Raw genomic sequence first — 12200 nt, 5'->3', positions numbered from 1 at the left:
GAGTAAATGCCTCGGGTGGGTCAGGTGGGACTTGGAGGCCTTGTTCTGCTCTTGAGGCTTCCAAGTGGAGGTGTGTTCCAGTTGGATCAGTGGCACCTCAAGGAGTGAGAGTGAGAGTGAGAATCAAGGTGCTTAGAACTTGAACTGGAGAACGCCAGCCCGGAGCACCTCCATCAAGTAGAATGAGCCCAAGGAAGAGGAGTGGGCCAACTGGTAGAAGGAAAATCAGTAGGATTCTGCTGTGCAAACCCAGGAAAACATGGTTCCTGTAGAAGGGCCTCACCCACGTCTGCCTAATACTTCTGGGAAGATGAGGCCCAACATTTTGTCACCAATGGCAATGTTGGTCTTAGCAAAGGATGCTTCTGAGACAGGCTGTGGGCAGGAGATGAGTTTGCTATACACTGAAGAATGAGGAGCAGATAAAGAGAGTGGGGAGATTACAGGTGGGGTGAAAGAAACAGAGGACAGTATTGGGAGAGGGTAAATGACGTCATAATGGAGACGTGTTGGTTTATTTCGATGGGAGCTCTCTGTGTGTGATGACGAGCCGGTGGGAAGAGGAGGCTGATGAGCGGAGGGAAGGACACAAATCGAGCCGGTCATGGATTTTATTTGCCTTTCCTCCTTCCTCTAGGGTCCTGTCGGTCTGAAAGGAGCAAAGGTAAGTCCTTTGTAACCTATTGTTATTGAACACCTCCCAACTTGGGAAGGGGACTTCTATTGGTTTTTTAACAGATGAGCATATTTATTCAAGGCTCAATTGTATCTTTGACTGCACTCAGCCTTAGAGGTGGAAGCCCTCAGCGAGGACAGCCTTGTCTCTTGGCAAACTGTGCCTGACGTTTCTCGTTGGCCGCCTGCGTTCTCTTGGCCAAAACCTCAGTCTATTCGGGAGCCTCCTCCTTGTTGTTCTTGGTGCATGGTGCAAGTCACAAGATGCTGAATCTCAGGCGCTTTGGTCCTGGGTTTCTTGCCTTCTTAGTTCAGGGGCTTTCTCACCACATACTGGCCGACGACATCTTCTTTAGAGAGATGGAAGAGTTTGCGGAGTCTGCTGGCTCTTGGGGCCCAGTTATATGAGTTAGTCCTAGGATCTCTTTCTCCCCTTTCTTTACAATGACCAGGTTGAGAACGCACAGCTTGGCATCCACAATGCAGTCCAGGACAGATTAGTGCTTCTTCTCCTCAGTTCTCCTTGGTCCATAGTGGGAGTGTCCCTTACCCCGCAGCAGGCAGACATGGCCGTGGGTCAAGACACCCAGCTTCATGGGAAAACCTTGCTTGTCATTCCCACCTCTAATGCAGACAGCTTAACCCTTCTATTCATCGCCCAGTGCCTCATTGGCGACTTCCATGGCCATTCGCGTCTCATCAAACGTGCAAAGTTTGCGTTCATCGTCCACTTCAATGAGTCTCTGGCAGCCAGTGACTGGGAAGGAGAGGTTCAGCTTCATGGTGAAGGAGCTGATCGCCTCCATGACACCATGGAAAAGAGCAAGGACCTCTATTAAATGATAAGCTATAAGTAGTTATAAATCAGATTTCATATTCTAGCCTTACTAGTCCAGAGTCCCTGAAAACTGGGATTGGATATGTAGTATGCCTATTGAACCACTTCTTCTGGGTCTTGTGAGTCTTCTTAAAGGATACAGGTTTTGCAGCATCTTTCAAAGAAAAAGGAAGTGGGAGAAGGAAACTGGCCTCAAGTTCAAAGACCCAAATTCTGGAATCATCACTACTTTTGGTATCTTAGCAACTGACTTACTATCCCGGTGCCTTTCTTAATCTCACAGTAAATTGGCAACAAAAGTTTAGAAAATGCTTTGAGTTGTTCCTGGCGGAATAACTACACAAACTTACGTCATTCCCTTGAGCATATATCCTGGAAGCACTTTTATCCTGCGTGCAAGGTGGCCTTGAATGAGCCATACATTCTCAGAGGGGGGTTGAAAATACAGCATCCATAATGTCTGATGAGCTTCTTCCTTTCCAGGGTGCCCCAGCTAATGGAAAAGACATAGAGATGAATGGAAAGGGTGACCTTGGCCTTCCAGGAACTCCAGGAGTCCAGGTACTTCTCATGTCTCTTTCTCTTCTCTCCCTTGCTTCCTCTCTCTCTCTCTCTCTGTCTCCTCTCTCTCCCTTCTCTTAAGAACTTTTGGAATAGTAATTTAATCTAGTTACATAATGGCCTCACTTTATGCTAGAGCAGTGGCTCTCAACCATCCTCAGGCCACGACCCTTTCGTACAGTTAGTTCCTCATGTTGTGGTGACCCCCCCACACCATAAAATCATTTTTGTTGCTATTTCATAACTGTAATTTTGCTACTGTAATAAATCGGGCGACCCCTGTAAAAGGGCCATTGGACCCCCAAAGGGGTTGCGACCCACAAGTGGAGAACTACTGTCCTAGAACATTCACCGTATTATAGGAAATCACATAATATCAATATACAAAGAAGATTAATTGCTTTAAATTACATATATGACTTTTAATCTCTTTTGTCTAGCAAGGGAAAGGCTTCGGTCACAGTTTTCCAAACTTTCCTGAATCTAATGAGTCCTCAATTAATTATTGTGTTCCAATTTTTTTTCATTTTTACGAACTTTTTACTGTGAGTTGGAGGTTTATGATGCAGATCACCGCTTTTACATTCAGCAACTCACACCCAGTTGGCTTCATCTCAGTCATTGCAACCCTCTTGTGTTAGTCTGGGTACACTAGAAAAACAAATTCATAAATATGAATATGTGTATAAGAAAGAGATTTATGTAGAAGAGCAATTGAACATTGAGAAAACATCCCAACCCAGATCAAGTCCGTAAGTTCGATATTAGTCCATATGTCCGATACCAATCTATAAAGTCCTCTTCAGACTCATGAAACACATGCAATGATGCTGAATGTAGAGGATCACAGGCCAGTGGGTAGAAAGTCTTTGGATCCAGTGGCGTCGTAAGCATCTCAATGCTGGCAGGAGTCACTACATGGCTTTTCTGGCTTCAGAGGTCTGGTTGGATCAGGGTAGGTCCATGTGGCTTCTCCAACTTAGGGTACTCATGTAGTTTCATGTGTCTTGCCAGCTGCAATGTCTCCCAGGGAGTGACAGAGAGAGAGAAGTGTCTCCCTCCTCCAAGGAGCAAGTGCCAGATTTCCCACAATTCTCAGGAGAAGGCCATGCCCACACAGAGTGATTGGCATGTGATCTGATTGACAAGGTAGACTCCACCCCTACACTCTTAATCCTCAACTTGACAAACAAGTATATATCTACCACTCCCCTCAATGCACCATCACTGAGCTTGCCTGCTCTCCGTGTACTGTTTCCACTCTTCATTCCTTCCTAACCCTGTGGTCTTTGTCCTTTGGCAAGTGCTTCCCGTTCCATAGTAAACAACTGATGCCTACAAGGTGTGTGCACCTCAGTAGTGGTATTGTTCCCCTTATTGACCTGTCGATGGTCTGATCTATAGTTTTTAAAAACAAGAATGAGTTTATAACATGCATTTAAGACAATTTAAAACTAATTTTAACTAACAGCCCTATTTTTAAACTATGCATGATAGAAAATCATGGGGTTTCATTTAAATGCACCTTCCTCCTATTAAATAGTTTGCTTTAGTTATCTACATGTATATATGTACATATGAATATCTAGCTTTAATAATCTGTATGTAGGTGAAGGGAGACATCAGTGTAAGACACGAAAAATAATAATAATTTATAAATGATCAAAGGTTCATGAGGAAGGGAGGAGGGGGGAGGGAGAGGGGAAATGAGGACCTGATACCAAGGGCTTAAGTAGAAAGAAAACGTTTTGAAAATGATGATGGCAACAAGTGTCCTTCACAAAATAGATGGATGGATGGATTGTGATGAGTTGTACAAGCCCCCAATAAAATGATTTAAAAAATAAAAAAGAATCTATATGTATATATCCTGAAGATAATCCAGAATAAAAGAGACAATGATTATCTTTGTAGCTGTAAGTGTTTAATTTATGATTCAAATGGATCCTTGGTAGACCTAAAATATACATATTACCTTCAAAGTTATTAACCAGAAATACAGACATCCTCAGGTTATGAAAGAGATGCATTCCTAACTGCACCTTTAAGTGGAATTTGTAGGTGAATCGTAACAGGTGTATGCATGTTCCTTATTTAGCCATGTGTGAAGGTTTTGAGGATCCCTGATGGGGTAGTGCTTACACATTGGACTGCTAACCAACAGGTCAGCAGTTTGAAACTACCAAGCGAGAAAGACAGGACTTTCTACTCCCATATAGAGTTAAAGGCTCAGAAACTAACAGGAGCAGCGCTACCTTGTCTTAGAAAGTCACTGTGAGTCAGCATTGACTCTATGGCAGTGAATATGGGTTTTTTATGGTTTGGCTTTGGGCTGTTAACCACCAGGTCAGCTATTCAAACCCAAAGCCACTTCATAGGATGACGATGAGGCTTTATACACAAGTAAAGATTTATAGCCCCAGGAACCCACAGGGACAATTCTACTCTGGCCTGTAGGGTGGCCATGAATCAGAATTGGCTCCATGCAGTGAGTTGGGTTTTAGTATGTGAAAAGGCTTAAAAGCTTTTCAGTGATTTAAAAGCTGTGCAGACTTTTAACAAGACTAAGAACTTGTTCCAAGTAGTGGTTGTTTGAACACATAGGGCAATTTTTTAAATTGTAATTTGGGTGAAAGTTTATGGAGCACATTAGTCTTCCAGTCAACAGTTTCCACACATTTTGTCTTGTGACATTGATTTCAATTCCCACCTCCCAAAAAATGTTTAAAAAGTGAGGGCAAATTCACATAGTGTGTCCCTAAGTCCAGCATTAGTAACGGGGATTGCCTGCATTTTACATTTTAGTTCAGAATTAATCTTCCTATTAAAGTGTATTCTACTCAAAGGTAGCAGTCTTGAGGGAGTTGACAAATGAAATTCTGCTTTCAAAAATAAAATTCAATTTGGGGATTTTTCCCCCTGTGTCCTCCTTTAGAGAGAGTATTTTCCAATGCCTGCCTGCTAATATTTTATTCAAATAAATATAACTGAAAGCATTTAAATCTACTGCAGCCAAAAATATTTTCAAATATTAGCTTCATCTGGCAAAAATAAAATTATTTGAGAATTCCAAAAGACTTTATTAAATAGGTTTCAGTAAGTGATAGAATGAATAAAAACACCACTTATAAAACAAGCTTGGTTTTACCTTTAAAGATATTTTATTCCTGACTTTTCTTCAATTGAGTCATGATGATATTTTAGTGTTTCAAGAAAATACAAGCTGGATGTATGTGTATTTTTAAGGCCTCAATATGGCCAATTTTTAATGTCTTTAAAAGACTTACTTAATAGTGTTTCTCATGGGGTTTAAAAATACAAAGGGGCTTCTCAAAGTTTGTGGAGGCAAATGAGAGGAAAGCGTAATAGAATTTTCCCACAACTTTTTAAAGCCCCCTTGTATTTGTCACTAATTCTGCATGCCAAGATAATTTTTAGCATGTGCCACCCTGGTGGTCCAGTTGGTTATACGTTGGGCTGCTAACCTCAAGGTCAGTGGTTTGAGAACACCAGCCGCTCCTCAGGAGAAAGATGAGGCTTTCTACTCCTATTAAGAGTTACCATCTTGGAAACCCACAGGGGCAGGTCCACTCTGTCCAACAGTGTCACCGGGAGTCAGAATGGACTTAATGGCACTTGAGTTTGGAGTCTGGGGATATAAAAATGGAGTCCAAGTGCGGTGTTGAGTAGGCCTTGGACTACAGGCCATGAGGTCTGGCTTTTGAACTCACCTGCTGCTCCTCAGGAAGAATAAGAGACTATCTGCACCAGTAAATATGTATAACCTTAGAAAGCTAAGGTTCCTAACCTAAGGTTTCGAAGGTTATAAACCTATTATATATATAACCTTAGGGTTATATAACCTTATAACCCTCTAGAGAGTCACCAACTGCAACCCACTCAATGGCACTGGTTTGGGGGGAGTTCTATTTATTATGTTTCAGGAAAAACTTCTGGAAATAACATCAATTGTTAACATCATGAGTAGCATTAGCATAAATACATTTTGATATCACGAATGAAGCTATTATTATCTTGAACTAGTCTATAAAGTTCTATTTTTATGAATCAAAAATAATTGAATATCTGTAATTTAATATAATGTTGTGATTTCATATAATACTATCGTTGTTAGGTGCCGTTAGTTAATGCAACTGATGTAGTTATCAAATGTTAGATCAATAAGGGGCCCTGAGAAAATTTAGCGCCCAGAGCTGTTTCAAAGAGCCCTAGTGGAACAAGAGGTTAACCCCTAACTGTGAAACCCAAAGGTCCCAGTGCCCGGCCCACTAACCACTCTGGAGAAGAGTGGACACAGGTGTACAACCTTGAAGACCCTAGGAGGCATTTACATTCTGTCTTAAATGAGTGTCAGGAGTTGATATTGAGTAAAGGGCAATGTTTTGTTTTTTCGTTGCTCAATTTGCATTCACTTGCACAATATTATTCTAGCTTTCTCTTGCAATGCTGTGTTTCCTATGCATCAAAATACAAATAATAACACCGGATTTTGTTAATCAGTAAATTTAATCCGGGGCTTTGAATGGCTTTGAAAACAATTCAGTGTTGGTAGATGGGAAAAAGAGCAGTATGTGTATCTGATTTTGATCTGAGTAGAAAACAAGAAGCTGTGCCCTGTGCAAAGATGGCAGCCAACATTCCCAGTGGTGTGGGAGGCTGCCATCTTTGAGCAGGACACCATTGTCTCTTTCCAATCCACGTCAAAAGCATATGCCCACAAGATTTGGTTGCTATGCAACACAGGCTGCCCTTGCTTCCACTGGCCACAGCTGCCTTTTCCAATCATGAAGATGTGGTTCAGTCTTGAAGACATTACCAAAGACCATAAAGAAAAAAATATGTGATAATCTAGGTTTTCTTTTATATAAAGCTTTCTAGAAATTTTCATAAATATTTTGAAAACTTAATTCCAGGTAGTTCTTATAAGTCACTTGGGGAAGCCCCTAAGGTTTCTTACCAGATGCTTAGGGGAAGCAGGGAGGAAATAGAAGATGCCACAGAGATGCCTCTTAGGAGTTCCCAGGTTAATAGGAAGCAGTCATGATAACTATTAATCATGATCACAGTTAATTTTATCCTCTGGCCGATGGCTGAAGTAATTAGCAAAACTGTGGGGAGAGGGTAGTTTAATAGCTTGAGCAGAAGGGGCGGGTATCGAGAATAATCACCCGATAGGTGTACCCAAGGCAGCAAGAGCTATGTTGGCAAAGCAAAGGGCATAGTTGGAAGTGGAAAGAAGAAATCCCTGAGTACCAAATTGGATATGTGCCTAGATGAAGAGAGTCCCAGTTGAGGTTGCTGAGCTTCTGAAGGTAAACCAGACTCGGTGACGATAAACTGTGTAGTGGAACTAGTCACGTACAGCGGGTGTGATTAAACTGAGAGCGTGGGGGCTTCTGGAGCCCTGGTGAAGGAGCGGTTACAGGTTGGGCTGTGACCTGCAGTGTCAGCAGTGTGGACTCACCCACCACTCTCAGGAGAAAGACGGGCTTTCTACTCCTGTAAACAGTTACAGTCTCAACACCCAAATAAGAGTTCGACCCTGTGGCTGTAAGTCAGCATAGACATGGTGGTCAGGGGGTTGGTTTTTGTATTGGCTTCTGAGAAAAGATGCAGAGTACGAAGACTCTCGTCTCCTCCTCGCCCCCTCAGAGAACATTCAGGGGCTCCGGCAAAAGCAACTTGATGTTGGTGGGCTTGTCTGGGGGATGGTTGTTATGTTAGAGATGTTTCCATGTACCTGGAAGTGTTTCCTTAGGATTTCTATGCATAGAAAGTTACACTAGAAGGAGAACCGATTACCAGGATCTACATACAACCTCCTCCCTGCGGGATGGACAACAGAAAAGTGGGTGAAGGGAGACATCAGACAGTGTGAGATGTGACAAAATTATAATTTATAAACTATCAAGGGTTCATGAGGGAGGGGGAGGAGGAGGGAGGGGGGAAAATGAGGAGCTAATGCCAGGGGCTTAAATGGAGAGTAAATGTTTTGAGAATGATGAGGGCAACGAATGTACAAATGTTCTTCACACAATTGATGTATGTATGGATTGTGATAAGAGTTGTATGAGCCCCCAAAAGATGATTAAAAAGTTTAAAAAGTTACACTACATATAGTTATACTATATACACACATTTGACTAATTTACATTAGACACAAACTGTACCTAACTGGTCCAACTTACATACAAATTCGACTTAAAAAAATAGATTTAGGAACGGGCCTCATTTGTAATCCAAGGACTGTCTATATATGCTTCTTGAAACTATTGTAACAAACTGCAGCTTTTCAGAAGGGTGGTGTGGGGCTTTTCTGATTTTATTAAAGTGTTTTAAAGCACTTAAGGAATGGGCATGGCTCTGAAGTGAGAAATAAAGCTTGATCTTATTCTCCTTTTACTTTACAGGGTTTTCCAGGCCCCCCGGGCTTCCCTGGGCCTATGGGACCCCCAGGACCTCCAGGTTTTCTTGTAAGTATCAAGACATCATTACTCGAGCCTCCAGAAGCTAAGAATTTTCGGCAAAAAGCTTTAGCTTTTAGGTTGGGTGTGTTTCCCGCTGCAAATGGAACATGTGGTTCTTTTCCAGGGCTTTCCAGGAACCAGGGGACCTCCAGGACCTAAGGTAGATTCCTGTTTGTGTTTCACACCAGTCAGAACACCCTAACCAATCTACAGGGCAAACCTGCTCTGATCCCACCTGTGGGTCACTGATTCCAAAAACACCAGCTCCTGTGAGACTGACAGTAGTGACTAGTTATGTGACTAGTCTGAGGGGAAATAGGCAGTAAAGGGAAGAAGTGGGGTTTACGGTCTTTTGAGTCCGTATTTTGAGGGTTGTTTTTTTTTCTTAAAAATTGCAGATTCAGAAACACAAAAGTTGGTGATATTGGCAGTGGGTTTGAATCTAACGCTCTACCAAACAATCAGGCGTTCTAGCTTAGCCAGGTTAACACCTGAAAGTAACCTCTACGAATCATGACTAACTAGTGACTGCTCCCGAGAAAGGTCCTCTGAGCCAGGATCTTCTGTATCTTTTGCCACCTCACATCTCCTGCCACCTGTCACAGTGGGAAGTAAATCCCTGAGACTCCCTACACCTCAGAATCCACACCCCACCTCATCCCCACCACCCCACTTTGAAAGACAATGTCACCATAATTAAGAAATAGCTAGAATAACTATTATAAAAGTAAAATATAAAGGTTCAGTTAATCATATTGGAAATGTTATGTTTAAACTTTTGTTTTTATTTTTGATAATGTAGTGGGGTTTTGTTTGTTTGCCTCTTTTTAATAGGGTCACATGGGTGACAAAGTGATCGGACCCAAAGGAGACCGGGTAATGTCAATTGTTCTGTTCATTCTCTGGGAGAAAGATCTTACATTCCACGGCACTGCAAATACATGGCAGTGGAGGGTCATAGTTGACCTCCTCTGGCTTCCCCAGTACCACATGGCAGGGGTCAGACGAGCCTTCCTGACCCATTCCAACACCAGTGGTTCCCACCATGTCACTCCACATCTATGCTGGGTTCAATAATTCATTGCAGTGGCAGGACAGAGCTCACAGACAACACTCACAATTAAGAGGGCTTCCCAGGGATGACAATAGATTACCGCAAATCAGGATGTGCAAGCAGTAAGAATACAGTTATGGGTCTCCTCCGTCAACAGCCAAGTCTCTCTCTGCTTCTGAGTCTCTCTGCTTGCCACGTGCTCCCTTGGGCTTTTGCCTCCATAGGTCAGGAAGCCAGCCGGCCTGTCCCTCTGCCCCATAATTCCATAGCCTTGAGCTAGATAAGCAGAAGTGCCCCCATAGTCTCAGTGCAGCTCTTCCGAGTCTCTGCACCACAGTCTGTGGGGTGTCTGGGCTCGACAGCTTCCATCACCTCACAAAGAGATCTTGAAGTGCTCTTCCAAGGTTTCACGGTTTCTCTCTTCTCTCTTCCAAGATGGCTCATCCTTGCATCAGATGGGATCCTAACTGACCAATGCCCTCGATTAGTGTTACACATGCTCTGTTTTCATAGTCCCCTCAATCACTTGATGGGCATCACAGAGATTTGACTAGACGAGCAATATTAAGAAATTTTTCCCCATCACAAAAACATCAGCCTATACATTTTATTCAGCAATGATGTTGACAGCGAATGTGTTTGGGCTGTGCCTCCGGTCTTCATTGGCTCTGCCTTCCTGCATAAGGACGAAAGGGGGAAAGTGGATTTGAACAGTGTAGTCCAGCTGATGATGTTCTACTTTCCTTCCCTGGGTGTGTTTGTCTCTAGGGTGTGAAAGGGTTAACAGGACCCCCTGGACTTCCCGGGACAGTTGTTGTGACACTAATTGGACCAGACAACAGAACGGTAACTCCCGAAAGATCATTTAAAAACATTTTCATCACCCTGAAATGATACCCCTTAGCCCTCAATATGGTTAATTTTTTTAATTCTCAAAACAAAATGAATAGGACTTCAAACAAATGTTATATGTTCCAATTAGTAACTAACATTGAAAATTCAGAGAATCCACCGGCGGGGCGTGGGAGAGGGGAGAAGTGAACTTTTCAGAGGCAATCAACATAAAATCAATAGTGTTAATGTAATTTGATCCAAAAGATATTTTTTTTTACAAAAAAGTATTTATATCGTTCCGGTGGCTCCTTGAGTATAAAAGTTGAAACAGGAAAATGGCTAAGTTCTGTTGGGTTGTTTCAAGAGGAGACCCTGCGGTAACTTCTCCCTTTTTTGAACAGGTAAAGGACTATCCTAAGTCTCATGGGTGACACCTTGTTTTACACGTTTGGGGTGACTTTGAGTTGTTTTGGCAGGAACTCAAGGGGGAGAAGGGAGACAGAGGAGCACCTGGTGAATCCGGACCTCCAGGACCCCCAGTAGGTTATTTACAATCGCAAACACATCAAAAAGTATCTTAGCTCATATTGTGACCAACATTCTACTTTTTAATAATTTTATTTTAATTTTTTTGTTGTGATGTGGGTGAAGGTTTGCAGACTCCATTGGTTCTCCATTCAGCAGTCCAAACACAATTCAACCCATGTCCTACAGACCTGCCCCACCATGTCAGAGCACTCTTCCCACCTCCTCCTTCTGTCCTGGTCCTTCCTGCCTTCTGAACCTTATTCAGGGGCAAGGGCTTCCCTTCTCATGTCAAATGGTAGATTATCCTAAAAAACTGTAACTCCCTGGTTGCTGTTCACCTTGTAGGCCAATCTGTTTGCCTGAAAGTTGAGCCATGGAAAGGTGGAAGGTATTAATGGGCAGGGGGTCAGTTCAGTTCCAAGCTTTAAGGGTGACAAGGTCTATAGTCCTGGAGATTTCACCAGTCTATCAGGTCACTAGCTATCATTTTGACTTTCGCTCCATATTTCCGCCTGATTCATCCAAGACCTTCCGTTGTGACTGCTTTCAGAGTGGTTGGGAGTGGGAGCCGGGCATCATCTAGTTCTTCGGGTCTCAGGGTCATGACTACATTTTAATGTTAATCTTAGTTCAAACATGATAGCGTTTGGCTACAGCAATCTGGAACAGAAGTACGTAAAGGTTACATGCAGCCTAAAATCTTTGCACTGCTGTACCTGCTTCAAATATTACTCGTCTTTTAGCTGAAGCATCTGTTGTTAGGTAAATACTCATCCATGAAGTTTATTCCTCTCACCATTGTAAAATAGAGTAGATGAATCAGGGGTCCTCAGACTTTCCAAACAGGGGGCCAGTTCACTGTCCCTCAGACCCGTTGGAGGGCCGGACTATAGTTGAAAAAAAAACTATGAACAAATTCCTATGCACACTGCACGTATCTTATTTTGAAGTGAAAAAAGAAATGGGGCAAAAACACCTGACGGACCGGATAAATGGCCTCGGCGGGCTGCATGTGGCCCGCGGATGGCTGGGATGAATCAAGAGGGACATGCAGGTCAAAATCAATGTTAAGTCGGAAAACAAGAATTCATAAACCTTGACCTAACTCTACTTAACACACAGGGGCTGCCTGGAGACTCGTATGGATCAGAAAAGGGGATGCCCGGAGAACCCGGACTTCGGGTATGTTTGGAAATGTAGTGCCATGTGCAACCTGTCTTAG

General features: G+C 42.8%; 1 protein-coding gene across 1 annotated transcript in view; it reads left to right on the top strand.

The window, feature by feature from the left end:
• COL4A3 (collagen type IV alpha 3 chain) overlaps positions 1-12200 on the top strand; it is a 156582-nt gene that overhangs the window by 79068 nt on the left and 65314 nt on the right. Inside the window, exons 7-14 of the mRNA XM_075530203.1 lie at positions 638-664; positions 1997-2074; positions 8506-8568; positions 8687-8722; positions 9397-9438; positions 10385-10462; positions 10927-10989; positions 12101-12160. Of these exons, the coding sequence (XP_075386318.1) occupies positions 638-664; positions 1997-2074; positions 8506-8568; positions 8687-8722; positions 9397-9438; positions 10385-10462; positions 10927-10989; positions 12101-12160 (447 nt within the window). The remainder of the gene's footprint in view (positions 1-637; positions 665-1996; positions 2075-8505; positions 8569-8686; positions 8723-9396; positions 9439-10384; positions 10463-10926; positions 10990-12100; positions 12161-12200) is intronic.

Source organism: Tenrec ecaudatus, chromosome 13 (genome assembly GCF_050624435.1).
Source record: "Tenrec ecaudatus isolate mTenEca1 chromosome 13, mTenEca1.hap1, whole genome shotgun sequence".
Classification (NCBI taxonomy): Eukaryota; Metazoa; Chordata; class Mammalia; order Afrosoricida; family Tenrecidae; genus Tenrec; species Tenrec ecaudatus.
Note: the sequence above shows the minus strand (reverse complement) of the source record. Positions and strands in the feature narration are given on the sequence as shown.